The sequence below is a fragment of the Schistocerca piceifrons genome, chromosome 2 (assembly GCF_021461385.2).
Source record: "Schistocerca piceifrons isolate TAMUIC-IGC-003096 chromosome 2, iqSchPice1.1, whole genome shotgun sequence".
NCBI classification, from domain to species: domain Eukaryota; kingdom Metazoa; phylum Arthropoda; class Insecta; order Orthoptera; family Acrididae; genus Schistocerca; species Schistocerca piceifrons.
In genome coordinates, this window is record NC_060139.1 from 1067098308 (window position 1) to 1067117730 (window position 19423).

A 19423-nucleotide genomic window follows, 5' to 3' on the forward strand; every position below is an offset into this window, starting at 1 on the left:
GACTGTGACACAGTCCCACATCCTGTTCCTTAAATGCTGCCTATGTCATGGATTCCTTCCCAGTGGCCTTCCTCAGGATCCCATCCCTCCTTTCACAGTGACTTTCACTTTTTCAGAGACCACCAATCCCAGTCCCTCACAAATCTAGTACTGCAAAAACACGTCTCCGTGGTACAGGCATCTCAGAAAAACTAATGCTTCCTCCACAATGTACTGTTACTGTGCAGTCCCTACTACATACATCATGCCTCTGAAATTGAATTACTTGCTCTCCAGCACCTGAAAGAGCATTCCAGACACAACCTTCATAAGTTACCCAACCTGCTGACATCCCACTGCCACCTTGGAGTACCACTATCCAATCCCTAACTTAACCACAGTGTTACTCCTTGACAATCCCTCATAGCACCCAGACACTGCCTAGCTGACCTTAACTTGCCACATCCCGTAAAACTCACTACTAACATTCCACTAACTCCAGAGCCAAAACAATCCTCGAAACTGTTGTTAACCTTTCCATCAAAATCCTTAGCCCTCCAGAAGCCCCCTATCCAAATATAGCCATGTTGGACTTCTCAAAGATGTACTGTCCTCCTGATTCCTTCAATGAAAACACTTCTTTGCCACGAATCCCTCCAACTAAAGCCACCTAATCTGAAAACTGAACCATGCCTCTTCCAGTTCATACCATCATCCACCCATAATCCTACGCTGCTCCCATTTTATCACCCCCTGGTCATCTTCTAGAAATTCCTTACCTCCAACATAGCCTCACCATCCTTCCCCGCGTCCCTTTCTAGAAACATCAAACTTTCAGCAGGGGAAAGGACAGCCATACATAGCCTCAAAACTAATCCTGACCTGAACATCCTACCTGCAGACAATGGTTCCACCAGAGTCATTATGAATCACATTGACTGCTTGGCAGAAGGCATCTGGCAATGAGTCCACCACCCGTAACTTCTGCCAACATGACCCCATCCCGGATGTTCAACTTAACCTCCAGTCCCTGCATAAAGTGTTAGGCCCTTCCCAGAATGTCTGCCCTGAAGTCCTTTCCATTTTCACACGGATAACACCCCGAACACTGACGTTTTTCTCATTATTCCCAACATCCATAAACCAAGCAGTCTGAACACTCATTTTAGCTGGTTATAGTGCTCACACTGAAAGAATTTCGGCCCTCACTGACCAACACTTTCAACCAAATGCCCAAAATCTAGCCTCCTGAATCAAAGTTACCAACCACTTCCTTCACCAATTCTCCACCATCCCCATCCTCTTAGCTCCTGGATTCCTACTTGTTGCTGTTGACTTCACTTCCGTATACCCAACATCCCTCATTCCTATGGTCTTATCCTTCATACTCTAAACCCACAACCTCATTTCTCAGACACCTTATTAAGTTTATGCTAACACCCAACTACTTCTCCTTGTAAGGGAAGATATACAAATAAATAAGATGTCCAGCTAAGGACAACTGAATGGTGCCCCACTATGCTGATTTGTTAATAGGACATCTAGCCTCCCAAAACTCCAAGCCCTTCGTCTGGTTCTGGTTCATTCATTATATCTTCATGATCTGGACTCAGTGCCAAGACACCCTATCCTCATTCCTTCACAACCTCAAGACCTTCTCTTCCATCTTCTTCACCTGGTGCTCCTCAACCGATAGTGCCATCTTTCAGGACATGGACCTCATCCTCTCTAATGGCTCATCCCTATTCTACACACATTAAACCAACCAACCACTACCAGTACCTTCCACACCAAAAAATTCCTCCCCTACAGCCTGGCCAACTGTGGATGGTGTATCTGCAGTGATAAGAACTCCCTTGCCCAGTATGCTGAGTGTCTCACAAAGGTCTTCAAAGACAGGTGCTATCCCCCAGACCTAGTCCATAAACAGATTTCCTGTGCCACGGCTCCCACACACCCAATCCTCCCTCTATTCCCAAGGACCAGCTACAAAGGAGCACTCCCTTTGTCCCCCAATACCTGCCAGACTGGAACAGCTGAACACATCCTTCATCAGGATTCTGATTATCTATTGTCATACCCTGATATAAGGGACATCCCATCCAAGATCCTTCACTCCCCTCCTCTCCCCATAAAATGGTGGTCCATCACCCACCCAACCTCCATAACATCCTACTTCATTCCTATGCCACTCCCAATACCAACCTCTAGCCACAGGGATCATGTCACTGTGAAATACCCAAATGCAAGACATACTCAAATGCAAGACCTGCCCAATCAACCCACCCCACACTTCGTATTCCAATCCTGTCAAAGGGTTTTTCTAGCCCATCAGAGGCCAAAACACCTGTGAAAGCCAGTACATCATATACCAGCTCTGCTGAAATCATTGGACAGCATTTTATACCAGTATGAAAGGATGAATGGCCATTGCCATACTCTGGTCCAGAGCAAAGTGGACCACCCTGTGCCACAACATGCAGCTGGAATAACATGCTTGTTTCAGTAGCTGCTTGACAACCCAAGCCATCTGGGTCCTTCCCTCTACCATCATGTTTTCTGAACTACTCAGATGAGAGTTATCTTTACAATACATTCTCAACTCCTGAAATTGTTGTAGCCTCAACCTTCAGTAACCTGCTGTCCCTATACCCTCCATCAAACATTTTTCGCCCTTCTGTCCTGTCATCTCCTCCCAGCCCACGTTCACTCACTCTCATTGTATGCTACTATTCTGCCAACACATCCTATGCTCCTCTCCTAATCCACTAGATAGCATTAATGAGTGTGTGATGTGCTTCTGCTTGTGAGAATATGTGTGTGTTCTCTTTTATGAAGAAGGATTTGGCCAAGAGCTCAATGTGTAGTAACCTTTTTGTTGAGCCTGCCTGCAACTCAACATGTTATCTTTATGGCAAGTAGCAATCTGCCATATTCATAATATTATTGATACTCCAAGCTGGACCTCCCATTGCTTGATTTTCTTGAAAATTAATTGCACCAGAATATTATTCCACATTATATAATTGAATGGAAATATGCAAAATACATCAGCTTACTGGTTTGTCTCTTGCTAAGATTTGCAGTGACTCTAAGTGCAAATGTGGCTGAAATAAGTTGTTTTAGGAGCTCCAAAATATGTTTGTTTCCAGTTTAATTCCTCTTCAGTATGAGCACCTAAGAATTTTGAAGCTTCCACCCTATTTATTACTTCCTCACCATGTGCTATACTTATCATTGTTATGGTACAAGATGTGCAAGAACTGAATATGTTGTGTCCTTTTACAATTGAGGATGAAACCATTCAAAGAAAACCAGTCAATTATACTTTTACCATTTCTTCAGTTGCTGTATGTATGCTTGGATTGATTACAATACTACTGTCATAAGCAAAAAGAACTGCTTCTGCTTGTTGTATATTAGACAAAATATCAGTTACATATATGGGGAACAACAGTGGACCCAAGACTGAGCCATGGGGAACTCCGTACGTGATTTCTCGCCAGTCTAAAGAATCTCCCCTGATTACATTGGTTGAATTATTGAGCACAAATTTCTGCATGCTTTTCATTAGGTATGACATTATCCATTGGTTGGCTATACCATCAATCCTATAAAACTTCACTTTATCTAATGCCTTAGATAGGTCACAGAAAATACCAGCTGGCACTATTTTCTTATTTCATGCTTGTAAGATTTGATGAGTGGACATGTAAATGGCAATTGCAGTAGAGCAACTCTTCTAAAATCCTAGCTGTTATTTGCTATGGATTTTCTCAGATGAGATACTATTCTAAATGCCTCAGCTTCTCAAAAATTGTGGAAAATAATGTCAGTAGTGAAACACGTAAGTAATTATTGACATCTCCCATGTCAACTTTTTTAATGGGGATTTAACAATGGCATATTTCAGCCTCTCTAGAAAAATGCCTTGAGTTGGTGATGCATTACATACGTCAGGTGATACAGGGCTTCCTGTATGGGAGAAAATGTATAATACTCTATTGGAAACACAATCAAATTGAGATGAGATTTTATTTTTGAGAGAATACACAATTATCTTAATTTCATAAGGAGAATTTTGTGATACATTCATTTGACTGAATTTTGTAAGAGTTGCTTTTTCAACACAGTGCTGTGATTTTTCTCGTGAACTGTTTCTCTCCACAATTTCTACTGTGTTATATATATACACACACAAATTTCAAGCTTTTGCAACCCACAGTTGCTTCATCAGGAAAGAGGGAAGGAGAGGAAAAGACGAAAGGATGTGGGTTTTAAGGGAGAGGGTAAGGAGTCATTCCAATCCCAGGAGCGGAAAGACTTACCTTGGGGGGAAAAAGGGACAGGTATACACTTGCACACACACACATATCCATCCGCACATATTCAGACACAAGCAGACATATGTAAAGGCAAAGAGTTTGGGCAGAGATGTCAGTCAAGGTGGAAGTACAGAGGCAAAGATGTTATTGAATGACAGGTGAGGTATGAGCGGCAGCAACTTGAAATTAGCAGAGGTTGAGGCTTTGTGGGTAATGGGAAGAGAGGATATATTGAAGGGCAAGTTCCCATCTCTGGAGTTCTGATAGGTTGGTGTCAGTGGGAAGTATCCAGATAAGCCGGACAGTGTAACACTGTGACAAGATGTGCTGGCTGTGCACCAAGGCATGTTTAGCCACAGGGTGATCCTCATTACCAACAAACACTGTCTGCCTGTGTCCATTCATGCCAATGGACAGTTTGTTGCTGGTCATTCCCACATAGAAAGCTTCACAGTGTAGGCAGGTCAGTTGGTAAATCACGTGGGTGCTTTCAAACGTGGCTCTGCCTTTGTTCGTGTACACCTTCCGGGTTACAGGACTGGAGTAGGTGGTGGTGGGAGGGTGCATGGGACAGGGTTTACACTGGGGTGGTTACAAGGGTAGGAGCCAGAGGGTAGGTAGGGAAGGTGGTTTGGGGATTTCATAGGGATGAACCAAGAGGTTATGAAGGTCAGGTGGATGGCGGAAAGACACTCTTGGTGGAGTGGGGAGGATTTCATAAAGGATGGATCTCATTTCAGGGCAGGATTTGAGGAAGTCGTATCCCTGCTGGAGAGCCACATTCAAAGTCTGATCCAGTCCCAGTTTGTCTATTGAAAACTCAACACTTCTGTTTTTCAGTGAGTGGTCTCCTTTAATCCAAAACTATTTACTTTCTTGATAAATATGAATTTTTGCAGCCAAGATAATGTATTGAAATATTTTTATTTCCTCAATAACTGATTTCAACATGTCTGGCTGGATCCTCTGGAAATTCTGTGGAATTGCTCAATCATAACAAGAGGAAACTCCATTTATAAAACATAGGCGCCACATTGGCTTTTCAGATACACAAAGAGAGTACATAGCACTGATAGCATGCCCCAGAGTGACACAGCTAAAACAGCTCCACAAATGAACTTGCAACCACTCTGCTGAACACTGTTGATGCTATGTATTTTTTACTCTGTTTTCTATATTTGATAAGCCAATCTGGCACTGTGTTATATAAATAGAGTATGCTCTTTCTATGGTTGTATGATTCATACACAATAATGTTATTTCCAGAAGCTCCAAAGATGATAGCTAGATTTTTCCAAACCAGTCATCAACGAAATTAAAATATTTCAACAAGCAATCTTGGCTGCAAAAAGTCTTATTTATAAATAAAGATCTGATCACACATAGTAACATGTGCAACTTACATATTTACTTTCTACCAGAACTTTCCTGTAATATTTATAAATAAACATATAATATTTCACACAAATAAGTTTGGTAACCTATGGACAATAAACAGATAATGAATGAATCAAGCATTTAGAACAAATACTAAAATCTTCCACTTGATAATACATTGTATTTCACAAATCCCAGCATGAGGGAAAGCCTTCAGGCAGGTGGAATGAGTCAACTGATATATTTACAGCGAGAAGTATCCAATGTAGATGCTTCTCTAAAGTGAGCAAACACCAAATCATAAATAATGCTAATTTAAAGACAGTGATAGTTTGCAGTATTCCAGATAAATGGATTAGGTTCTGACTTACAAACTAACAATTCTGCAACAATGCAGGGCAGTGTTCAAACAACAAATTTAAAACTCATATCATCATCACAATCAATGTCATTAAAATAATTAATGCATATATTCCCTTTATTTTACTTATATTTCAAGCTGAGAATGAAAGAGGCTGGACTATTTTTAAGAAGAAATTCTATATTTTTTCACAGCATCTGAACACAAATTAATACACAGATCAAAAAAAGTTTTGCATCACCTCGGTTCCAAGAGTTCCAGAACCTGTACAGAAAATTGGAACAGCAATCAACATAAACATAATTTCCGCCATTTTTATTGCTCATGAAAACCACACATTGCATGTTGTACCACCACAGATTGCTGTACACACCAGTACCTCTAATACCCAGTAGCACATCCTCCTGCATTGATGCATGCCTGTATTCATTGTGGCATGCTATCCACAAGTTCGTCAAGTCACTGTTGGTCCAGATTGTCCCTCTCCTCAATGGTAATTCGATTTAGAGCCCTCAGAGTTGTTGATGGGTCACATCGTCCATAAATAGCCCTTTTCAATCTATCTCAGGCATGTTCGATAGGATTCATGTCTGGAGAACATGCTGGCCACTCTAGTCGAGCGATGTAGTTATCCTGAAGGAAGTCATTCACAAGATGTATATGATGGGGTGCGAATTGTCATCCATGAAGACGAATGCCTCACCAATATGCCACCGACATGGTTGCACTATCGGTCAGAGTATGGCATTCACGTGTTGTACAGCTGTTATGGCGCCTTCCATGACCACCAGCAGGATACGTCAACCGCACATGATGCCACCCCAAAACAGCAGGGAACCTCCACCTTGCTGCACTCGCTGGACAGTGTGTCTAAGGCATTCACCCCAACTGGGTTGCCTTCAAACATGTCTCCAATGATTGTCTGGTTGAAGGCATACGAGACACTTATCGGTGAAGAGAATATGATGCCAATCCTGAGTGGTCCATTTGGCACATTGTTGAGCCCATCTGTACCATACTGCATGGTGTCATGGTTGCAAAAATGTACCTCGCTATAGATGTCGGTAGTGAAGTTGTGCATCATGCAGCCTATTTTGCATAGTTTGAGTCATAACATGACATCCTGTGGCTGCACAAAAAGCATTATTCAACATGGTGGCATTGCTGTCAGGGTTCCTCCGAGCCTTAATCCATAGGTAGCGGACATCCACTGCCGTAGTAGCCCATGGGTGACCTGAGCGAGGCATGTCCTCAACCATTCTTGTCTCTCTGTATCTCCTCCATGTCTGAACAACTTTGCTTTGGTTCACTCCGAGATGCCTGGACACTTCCCTTGTTGAGAGCCCTTCCTGGCACAAAGCAACATTGCAGACATTATCAAACCGTGGTATTGACTGTCTAGACATGGCTGAACTACAGACAATACGAGCCTCGTACTTCCTTCCTGCTGGAATGACTGGAACTGATTGGCTGTTGAACCGCCTCCATCAAATAGGTGCTGCTCATGCCTGATTGTTTACATCTTTGGGTGGGATTAGTGACATCTGTGAACAGTCAAAGGGGCTGTGTCTGTGATGCAATATATGCAGTCAATGTCTATGTTCAGTTTTGGGAACCGCGGTGATGCAAAACTTTTTTTGATGTGTGTACAATTCTTACAAAAATAGACTAATTTTATGTCTCCAACTCAAACCAGTACCTACATGAATTTGTTGGTCTCTTTCTCTCTCTTACTCTAGGCAAAATGTTGAATTACAGTTGCTCACTGTGCTGAATAAATACGATAAAGATATGGGACAGCTACAGGCTACACTTGAAGAGATTATTGAAGGTTTCAACAAAGAGAAGCAACAGATGAGAGAGTTACAGGTAATATTACTTTTCTGTTGTTTGTGGCTGTTGCACAGTATTTAATAAAAGTCTTTATTTAGTCATGAAAATGTCACATTTTTTAATACAATGATGGAATGTCCAGGATGGAACAATGATAATATTATGAAATAGACAGACTGCTAATCAAAATATAGTGCGGAAGTTGTGTCGCAGATAACTGCAACAAAAAGACTGTCAAACAGAAACTTTCAGCTGAAAAGGCCCAAGGCTATCAGTGTAGTAAGGTTGTTTCTCAGAAGGAAATTCCTGTGCTCTCTGCTTTGGTGCTCGCTGCACATACCTCCTTTGTTTGCTACTTAGTTACTGATGTGAGCTATGTGAGTGACAGAGTGGTCAGAAGAGAATGTAATATTGCTAATAGAAGAATATAGTTATTATAGGTGCTTGTGATATCCAGGTGATCAACAGTACAGATTTCCAAACAAAATGAAATATGGTTGGTATAAAATTGCCAAATCTGAGGATGCGAGAAAGATGACATTCAAGATAGCTGTAATTACATCACTCATGTTATTTTAGATTAAAATATGGTTTAAAAACTCCTGCCATACCATTATAAATGGCTTTTGAAATGTAGCACTACAGAAGAATACTGAAGATTAGATTGGGGAGACAAGAAATTTGTGGTATGTAACACTACTTGACTAAAAGAAGGAATCAGTTAATATGACACAGTCTGAGATATCAAGGGATCACAGATTTAATATTTGAGGTAAGAGAGGGGTGGGTGGGGGGGTAAAATCATAAAGAGAGACCAAGAGACGTTTACAATAAGCTGATTCAGAAAGATGTAGGTTGCAGTAGTTGCTCGGAGGTGAAGAGGTTTGCACAGGATAGAGTAGCATGGGGATCTGCAACAAACCAGTCTTCAGACTGAAGACCGCAGCAACACTGTTGTAAATCTATCTGAAACCTTCCAGTCTCTCCAAGTCTCTTGTATGCATACAACTTTCTTTCATAATCCTTAATAATAATAATAATAATAATAATAATAATAATAACTGGAATAATTAAAAAGTGCTCTGTGCAAAATTCTATCAGACAGCTTCTTTCATTCCTCTCCCCCCTGTCCATGTTCTCCTACTAGTTTTCTTTCTCTACTTTTACCTACTATCAATGCCCATTCTCACATTACAATTAAATTTTCATCTCCCTTCATTATATGAATAATTTGTATTATTTGGCTATATATTTCTTCACTCTGTTAATCATCTTCGTAGCTAGTAGGCATGTACACTGCTACTGCTACGGTGGGTCTTAGCTTTGTGTCTGTCTTGGATTGGATGATACTAAGAATGATAATTCTAAGAATAGTATGTTGTTGTTGTTGTGGTCTTCAGTCCTGAGACTGGTTTGATGCAGCTCTCCATTCTACTCTATCCTGTGCAAGCTTCTTCATCTCCCAGTACCTACTGCAACCTACATCCTTCTGAATCTGCTTAGTGTATTCATCTCTTGGTCTCCCTCTACAATTTTTACCCTCCACGCTGCCCTCCAGTACTAAATTGGTGATCCGTGGATGCCTCAGAACATGTCCTACCAACCGATCCCTTCTTCTAGTCAAGTTGTGCCATAAACTCCTCTTCTCACCAATCCTATTCAATACCTCCTCATTAGTTATGTGATCTACCCATCTAATCTTCAGCATTCTTCTGTAGCAAGGATGGTATAAAGGTACTAATTTGTTCTGGAGTTTCTAAGTTGTCTCTGCAGGATGTTACGTAAGAAGCACCAGGCATAAGTCTTGCTAGCAAGCAACAGGAGAGGGGGGCTGCACCAGAGCAAATTTAGGGTTGATGGCCAGAACAACATATCACTCAAAAATGGTATAAAGACACTAATTTGTTCTGGAGTGATGTGTTGTTCTGGCCATCAAGCCTAAGGTTGCTCTGACGCAGCTCCCTGCTCCTGTTCTTGCTAGCAAGACTTATGCCTTGTGCTTCTTGAAAAACGTGGTATTTTGACAGCTGACTCACAGCAAATACCCATTTACTAATGTCCTTTGTTGTTATCAGTACTTCTGTTTAAAAAAAAATGGGAAAACATGAATATAATACTAGGTTCAAAAACAAACTCCATAAAAAATCCAGGGACTTAAAATAAATCACATATAAGGGCAATAAGGTGTTTAGCAATTTGCTGGAGCATATTAATTGTCTTGGGGAATACGGCGGCTTTTAAGCTGGAATTAAATAACTTTCCATTGTGCAATTCTTCCAATTGCTTTGAAGGGTGGCTTAAACCCTTGAAATTAATGTTTTACATTGTTTTATAGTTCAAACTAGTACCTTAATACAATAATATTTCATAATGGATAAGTCACTACATTGTATTACAGTTGAACAAAATGTACATCCTTGACCTTTAGACACACCAAGAGACCATTGTCTCAGGATCCATGGAGTGTGACAGAGCAATGTATTAAACTACTTTCTTTGTACTGTATCCCCAGATTATCAGTAACAATCGTGTTAAGTTCCTGTTGCAGCACTGTACTAAGTGCTCTCCCATTTTTAAATCACTTCAGTTTTATTCAGATTTTTTTGTCACATACATGCTAATCCATTGTGTCAGGGATTTTTGTCCCATATATATCTTCTTTATGGCTATCCTAGTAACTTCATTTATACATAAAGGAAGTCTCAATTTTAAAAGCCTGAAATTAATTCATGTGCCTCTGTCAGTCCACTCATGCTCATTATTTCATTTAATGACATTAAAATTTGGAAGGTCTTTTTGAAACTAGCATGTTCGCACATGTGCGTGCACACACACCGCACGCCCCCCCCCCCCCCCCCCCCCCACACACACACACACAGAGAGAGAGAGAGAGAGAGAGAGAGAGAGAGAGAGAGAGAGAGCAAAATTTCCCCAGCTGAGGAAGGGCATTGTTCAAAAGCATAGCAACTGACACAGAATGGCGGCAAATATTAACAATATGATTTCAGTCTTGATGATGTGTCACTGATCCCTTAACTGTATTGTAAGTGGTTACCTTGCTTGCTTGCAACACAGCAAACATGTGGTGCTTGATAAAGAAGCACTAACGGTTGGTGGATGCCCCCCTACCATTTGATTATCTGAAACATCAGTCACAAAGTTTTTTAATTGAAGCACGTGCTCACAATTCTCAAATTAATAATGATAAATACTTTGTAGACTTGTCTTGTCCATTTGGATTACATACATTCAATATGCTAACAATTACTTTTCAGGAGCTGTTTAACATCCAGGAAATGGAATACACGAGGTTAATGACTGAAAAAGCTGAAGATGAACAACGTGAACTGGACCATAAAATATACATTTTCATTACAAACAGATGTGCACGCAGAATTCAGCATGCCTGGAGAGAATACAAACAAAGAAAGCTTTCAAAGCGTAAAGGGAGAAAGAAGAAGAAAAAATAAAATGGTTATTTTTCACATTTTCTGCACAAAAAAACAATATAAAGATAGATAGATAGATAGATAGTAGTAGTAGTAGTAGTAGTAGTAGTAGTTACTTCATTTAGTGACAGTGTACATTGTATGGATTTCATCAAAGAACATAGTATAACAAAAATAAGATAAGGGTGTACAGTTTCTTACATAATACAGTGGTTCATTGTATCCATCACAATATTTTTGGGTAATACAACTTTGATTTCTGTAATAATATAAAAGTATGAGAAGGATCTTTTACATGAAATACATTACAGGTAAATAATTGATTTAACACTTTTGTTCATGGCGTTTTACATGAAATACATTACAAGTAAATAATCGATTTAATGCTTTTGTTCAGAAAAATTAACATTGAGGCTGTGGCTAGCATTTGATTTATGTTACTATTATTATATAGTAAATAAATGTAGTTACTTGCTATAAGGTTACTGCAAAATATTGCTTCATTGAATGTAGACAATGTTTTTATTTCTCTTAGCTGAGTTGGAAGTTTGTTGTACAAAATCTGAATGTTGGTTTATTTTTGTGTTAAAGCCTTGTTTACTTTTTTTATGTGGATGTCATCGCACATTCTTTATTGTAGGAATGAAGATCTGAGTTGGTTTTATAATTATCAATGTGAATTTTTATATTAACAACACTTTTTTATGTAGAGGCATGGTTTGGGTAGAATATTTAGGTATTGAAATAACTGTTTGGAAGGTGTTAGCCTTGTACTGTTTGAAATTATTCTGACAGCTTGTTTTTGTAAGGTGAAGATGGTTTTCATGTTTGCCTTATTATGACTCCAGAGGGTTAGGCCATAGGTGATAGCAGAATGGATGTAAGCAATGTAGACAGTTCTGCTACACTCTGCTACACACAGTACTAATTATGTGTAATGCAAAGCAAGCAGACTTTAACTTGCTAGTAAGGTAGAAAATGTGGGCTTTCCATCCTAAATTTTCATCAGTTTGCACATCTAAGAATTTTGTGGCAACTACCCTTTCAATTTGTTTATTTTGAATTTTGAGGTTCTCATCATGATTAGACTTTGTTTTCCTGTAATATATATAATGAGTTTTTGAAATATTTAAGGTTAGCCTGTTCAGTATTATTTATTTATTTATTATCATCCCAATGATCACATTTGTGATTTAGGATTTGTCAGGAAACATTTCAACAACTATATAATATCTTTACAGAATTTTTTTCTATGCTGAATGTTTAATACAATATACAACTAATTAGTGTTTTTATAACATAATTTCTTACGTGGTTGACAGACCTATTCCTTGATGTGATTTCATTTGTCACATTTATGATATCATATATTCTTATACAGTTGAGCAGAGATATTCACTTATACTGTAGTGACATTTGTTAAGCATGTGGTTCTTAATCTTCTTATGTGCCTGACAGACATATTCATTGATGTAATTTCATTTGCCACATTAATTTAAACATATATTCTTATACAGTTGCACAGAGATATTCACTTATGCTGTAATAACGTTTGTCAAGCATGTGGTTCTTTATATTCTAATACAATTGAGCATAGAAATTCACTTACACTGTAATAGTATTTGTCAAGCAAGTGATTCTTTATAACAGTTTTAAATTTATCCTCATTTTCCAGCTCTTTGATATGTTTTGGTAGTGCAATAAAAAGTTTGATGCCTTGATTATATACATGTTTCTGACTTCGGGTCCTTGTTACGGCTTATAAGTGGAGATCTTTACATTGCCGTGTATCGTAATTATGGTAGTCTGTATTGGCTTTCATTTTGTCCTGATTTCTTTTGATCACCAACAGACATTTCAGAATTACAATGTGTTTGAGGTGGGCTCTGGGTCATTATCCGAATAGCGCGTTTTTGTAATTTGAAAATCTCATTTAGACGTCAATTTGTTTCTCCCAAGAATACTATCCCACATGATGCAATGGACTGAAAATAGCCAAAATATGCTAATCTGGTAGAGTCATTACTACAAACTCTTGAAATTATTCTAAGTACAAAAGATGCTGAATTTAGTTTTAGTGCTAAGCTCACAACATGGTCCTTCCAGTTTATCTTCTCATCAATGTGCATGCCCAGGAATTTTGCACACTGTACTCTTCCAAGTTGTTTGCCCTCCATGGTTGGATTTAGGTCATCATGTTCATTTATTTTTACAGATTGCTCATAATCAGTTTTTATTTTTTTTATTTTTTTGCATTCAGTGTTAGCTTGTTTGCACTAAACCATTTTTGTATATCTTGTAGGACATGGTCCACAGTACTGTGGAATGACTGCTTCATATCACTAACTATTAAACTAGTATCATCAGCAAATAACATGATTCTAGCTTTTTTCTCTGACACCTGAATATCATTAATATAAATGAGGAACAGCAAGGGGCCTAATACACTTCCTTGGGGTACTCCTACTGTGACCTCCCTTGGATCTGATCTTGTTGTTGTTGTTGTTGTTGTTGTGGTGTGCTGCCTTCACTACTTCATCCCTCAAAGCTACCCATTCTTCTTCTACTGTATTTTTTCCCCCCATTCCTCTCAATTGCTCCCTTATGCTCTCCTTGAAACTCTGTACAACCTCTGGTTTAGTCAGTTTATCCAGGTCCCATCTCCTTAAATTCCCACCTTTTTGCAGTTTCTTCAGTTTTAATCTACAGTTCATAACCACTAGATTGTGGTGAGAGTCCACACCTGCCCCTGGAAATGTCTTACAATTTAAAACCTGGTTTCTAAACCTCTGTCTTACCACTATATAATCTATCTGAAACCTGTCAGTATCTCCAGGCATCTTCCATGTATACAACCTTCTTTTATGATTCTTGAACGAAGTGTTAGCTATGATTAAGTTGTGCTCTGTGCAAAATTCTATGAGGTGGCTATCTCTTTCATTTCTTACCCCCAATCCATATTCACCTACTACGTTTCCTTCTCTCCCTTTTCCTACTGCCGAATTCCAGTCACCTATGACTACTAAATTTTCGTATCCCTTCACTGTCTGAATAATTTCTTTTATTTCAGTATTTTCAGTATTTCAGTATTTTAGTGAATACATTTCTTCAATTTCTTCATCATCTGCAGAGCTAGTACTACTGTAGTATGCATGGGCTTCGTGTCTATCTTGGCCACAATAATGCATTCACTATGCTGTTTGTAGTAGCTTACCAGCACTCCTATTTTTTTATTCATTATTAAACCTGCTCCTGCATTACCCCTATTTGATTTTGTATTTATAACCCTGTATTCGCCTGACCAAAGTCTTGTTCCTCCTGCCACCGAACTTCACTAATTCCCACTATATCTAACTTTAACCTATCCATTTCCCTTTTTAAATTTTCTAACCTATCTGTCCGATTAAGGGATCTGACATTCCACGCTCTGATCCGTAGAAGGCCAGTTTTTTTTCTCCTGATAATGACATCCTCCTGAGTAGTTGCCACCCAGAGATCCGAATGGGGGACTATTTTACCTCCGGAATATTTTCCCAAGAGGACGCCATCATCAAGCTACATGCCCTCGGGAAAAATTACGGTTGTAGTTTCCCCTTGCTTTCAGCTGTTCGCTGTACCAGCACAGCAAGGCCGTTTTGGTTAGTATTAAAAGGCCAGATCAGTCAATCATCCAGACTGTTGCCCCTGCAACTACTGAAAAGGCTGCTGCCCCTCTTCAGGAATCACACGTTTGCCTGGCCTCTCAACAGATACCCCTCCATTGTGGTTGCACTTTCTTACTGGTCCTCTGATACCTATAGCTTCAAGCTTTTCCAAAAATATGCTGTGGTCAACAGTGTCAAAGGCTTTTGACAGATTTAGATTTATCCTGACTACATTTTTTCCCTCTTCCAATTTACTGATTATTTCTTTTGTGAATTCCAGTACAGCTGTTTAGGCACTTCTCGCAGCTTGAAATCCATGCTGATTACTGTTTATCAGATTGTGGATATTAAGGTAAAGTGTGACTCTATATTTCATTAGTATCTCTAAAACCTTAGAGAAAGTTGGGAGAAGTGAGATAGGTCTGTAGTTTTCTATTTTAAGCTTATCACCCATTTTCAACAGGGGAACAACTTTAGGAATTTTCGGTTTCTGTGGAAACACACCCTCAGCCATTGACAAGTTTGCTATGTGTGCCAATGGTTTCACTATTTGATTAGCTGTTTTCTTTACTAGTATTATTGGCACCTCATCTACTCCAGGTGACATTTTGGACTTCAGACTTTTAATCACTTTTAAAACTTCTTTTTCATTTGTTGGGACTGCCATCATACTGCTGGCTGCCTTGGGTGCTGCTCTCTTAATCTGCTCCCCAAAATTCCTGCTTAATGTCTGGGGTATATTTAAAAAGTAATTATTTATATAATTAGGCATGGCATATTTATCTACCATTTTATTCTCCTCATCTTTTAGAATAATTTCCCTATCTTTGATAGGTACCCCAGTTTCTTTTCTCACAATTTCCCATGCTATTTTAGTTTTATTTCTGGACTGTTTTATTTCCATGTCATTACTTAGTAACTTTGCATTTGCAATTACTCTGTGGTATATTTTCCTATACCTTTTTACATATTCTATAAAATCAATATCTGCACACTCCCTCAACTCTGAATTGAGCTTTTTCATGTTTTCACATGATTTTTTAATGCTGAGAGTCATCCAAGAACTTGACTATGTGTCCAGTAGACTTGATTCTAGTCAGTTTCTTTGGAAAACACATCTCAAAGTTCATCATATAATTCACTGCAAATACACTATATGCCTCATCTGTACTTGTTTTTTTTCATAACATCTAATCAATTTTCATTTTCTAAGATACTTATGAATTGATGATAGCTGTCCACAGAGAAGTTTCTTTTGCAAATATTATTTACACCTTTATATTCCTTTGACCTTAAAGTGATTTCAATGGTGAGAGCATTGTGGTCAGACAATCCTAAATCTGTTACCTCTACGTCAGTTGTTGACATATTTGAGAAAATGTTATCTATGAGGCTTTTGGAGGTGTTTGTTACTTTAGCTGAACTGTTTATGTGTGGTGACATGTTGAACCTCTTTAATATGTCCAAAAATTGCCTTTTTTGCTGACTTTCAACTAGAAGATTAATAATGAAATCACCGCAAAGAATAATCACAGTTTTTTTTTTGTAAAAAGTATTTAGCAACAATTCTAGTTTCCACATGGTGACCTATACACTGTTATGACTATGATTTTCTTTTCATCAGGCCATATAGCTGGACAGCACCTGCTCCAAAGAACTTTTAAATGCTTAAGTTCTCTGCTTCACATCTCTGTTTAAATTATAACTCTTGTCTAAGGTAAATACTGACTCCACCACCTTTTTCAATTTTCCTACTATAATGATTTGCCAGTTTAAATGGATTAATATGAATTCTACTAATTTCATGGTCCACACCAGTGTTCTGTAATACACAAGACATCAGGTTGGGTGTTACTGCTATTTTGAGTTCACAATATTTGTTCTTGAGGCACTGCACATTTAGAGTCAATCTTTAGAACAGGGAGTGAACACCAATGGTGTTTCTCCTTTTGTTGTTTTTATTATCTTAAGGACTTTTATTATCTTAAGAACTTCTAATTTAATTGTCTTACATAGCAATATTGAATTACCACTTTGCTCTCTTTAAACTGTGGTACTACTATTACTAGCAAAATTTTTTACTCAGATTGACTGGAGTGTTTATGAAATAGTCATTTATGTAATTTGCTAGAGTACCATTTCTGAGTAACACACCACGATCATCTTTTAATACAATGTCATCTGGCTTTTTTACACTTTTGTTTGTTCCCTTTTTACTATATTCCATATTGCTTTTGACTTGTTTGCTGTCTCTATGGTTCCTTTGTCATTGTGCATTGTCTTGGCTGTTTTAATTACTTTCTTATAAATTTTCTTATATGTCTTAACATATTCTACAAAGTGTGCATCTTGGCTTTCTTTTCTCAGTTGATTGAGAAGTTTTAACTTTTGACTGGATACTCAGATAGCAGGTGTTATCCACTGGCTGCTGTTCCTTGGCATGACATTAATTCTTGTCAGTTTTCTTGGAAAACACATCTCAAATATGGACATGAAAGTATTATAAAATGCATTGAATGATTCTTCAGTTGATGATTTTGAGTATAAATCTTCCCAGGTTTCTTTTGCTAATGACTGAATAAAAATATTAACCTTTTATATTCCCACTTGTATTTAACCACTTCAGGTACAGAAGAATTTATGCATGTTACTAGTGTGTTGTGGTCTGAAAGACCTACGTTTATGTTTTGTGCCTGAGTAACATCATTTTCAATATTTGTAAAGATATTATCTAATAGGGATGAAGTGACTGTTGTTCTAGTTGAGTCTGAGAAGAGTGGTTTCATGTGAAAGCTGTTTAGGATACTCAATACCTGTCTTTTTTCTTCATTTTCAGTTAACAGGTTGATGTTAAAATCCCCACATAGTAAGAAGTTCCCTGCATTGTTATACAAAATGTTTAGCACTGCTTCCAAATTTTTAAAAAATATGTTTTGTCACCCAGTGGTGACCTGTATAATGATATGACAATTAGTTTTTTATGCTGCTTCTCAGATAAATATAAAACAATATTTCACTTTTATATGTGTGTACAAAAGCCAATCTTTACCAATATAGAAAGCCAATCTTTACCAATATAGAAAAGCAAGTTGGTTTAATTTGGGAAGGCATAACATGCACCACTGCACAATTTTTACAATTTTATGGTAGGAATTACAAGATTTTAGTTAGATAACTGTGTGCAGGTGGACATGTCCATAGATAATATATGAAAGTATGGTCAGCCATTACATGACGGACATATCACAGCAGATCTAATATAGTCACCAAAGGAAGCAGTACAGATTTATATGGGGACAGCCAAATGATAAGTATTGCCATAAGTATTGCCATTCATTTAACTGCACAATGGAAAAATGTCCCTTAATGCTAGTTAATGTTACCTATGCTTTGTGTCTGCTGTTCTGCTTGCCTGATGTTTCATTGAATTGAACTAGAAGATTCCTAGGAATACTGTTAATCCCTTCACTATTTTGACTTACATGATGTCTCTTCTTCACACAGTATCCGTAAAAATGATACTGTTGAAGAAGATAATATACACAAGGCACATGAGTAGAGTGGCCAGTTAAAATAAACACAACTGAGAAAATCTGACAATAAAAGTGCATGTCTTAGTTGGGAAACACCATGAGTGGTCCTCCTGATTTCATGTACTGAGATCCATGATTATTTAATTAATTTTGTTAAGACACACTTATTTTCAAAGTTACATTGATTCATTGTCATACTTGTGAAAAAAATTTACCAGTATACAGGGTGCAACAGGCATAAGTGTAGATATTTCTATTGATGACTGAGGATGGTGTACTAGAAAACATTACATCAGTATTTACATCATTGCAGACTAATAATTATAGCTATTATGAGTAGTACATTTGTAGGCTGGTTAGTATCTCCAAGTACATCTGTCAAGAGTAAGCTATTAATGCATATTTTCCCCTGAGCAGCAGGTCAGGTGTTGAAGTGTGGACATGTGGTTGCAAAACATTTAGTATATACTGACAGATGCAATCCACTTAATGGTGCAGTTAGGGCCATGCAGAAAAATCAGGTCATAAAGTTTATGACGTATTTGTGTGAAGACCGTTCGACGGAGAGAAACAACAACCTACCCACTGGTCTGCACCTACACTTGTTACAGCCTGTATATTGTAACCAAAAGATACAGTATCTGTATGAATCAAATTAATAACAATTCAATTTCCAATTTCAGATTCTAGAAATAGTTATACCAAACAATAATCTTAGTTACCAGTAAATATAAATGAACAAACTACATAAAAAATGCAAAATTTTCCAACATTTACTGAGATCATTAATACAAGATTTTCAGCTCTGTAATGAATTATAAACATGTAAATGTGGTGTGACTAGGGCCTCCCGTCAGGTAGACTGTTCGCTGGGTGCAAGTCTTTCGATTTGACGCCACTTTGGCGACTTGCATGTCGAAAT

At 38.1% G+C, this 19423-nt stretch overlaps 1 protein-coding gene across 2 annotated transcripts in view; it reads left to right on the plus strand.

The window, feature by feature from the left end:
• LOC124777470 (nuclear mitotic apparatus protein 1-like) overlaps positions 1-11613 on the plus strand; it is a 99494-nt gene extending 87881 nt beyond the window's left edge. For both annotated transcript variants that reach the window (XM_047252895.1, XM_047252896.1), the window contains 2 exons: positions 7782-7911; positions 11151-11613. In XM_047252895.1, coding sequence (XP_047108851.1) covers positions 7782-7911; positions 11151-11345 — 325 coding nt within the window. In that variant the 3' untranslated portion in view covers positions 11346-11613. The remainder of the gene's footprint in view (positions 1-7781; positions 7912-11150) is intronic.
• The last annotated feature ends 7810 nt before the right edge of the window (positions 11614-19423 follow it).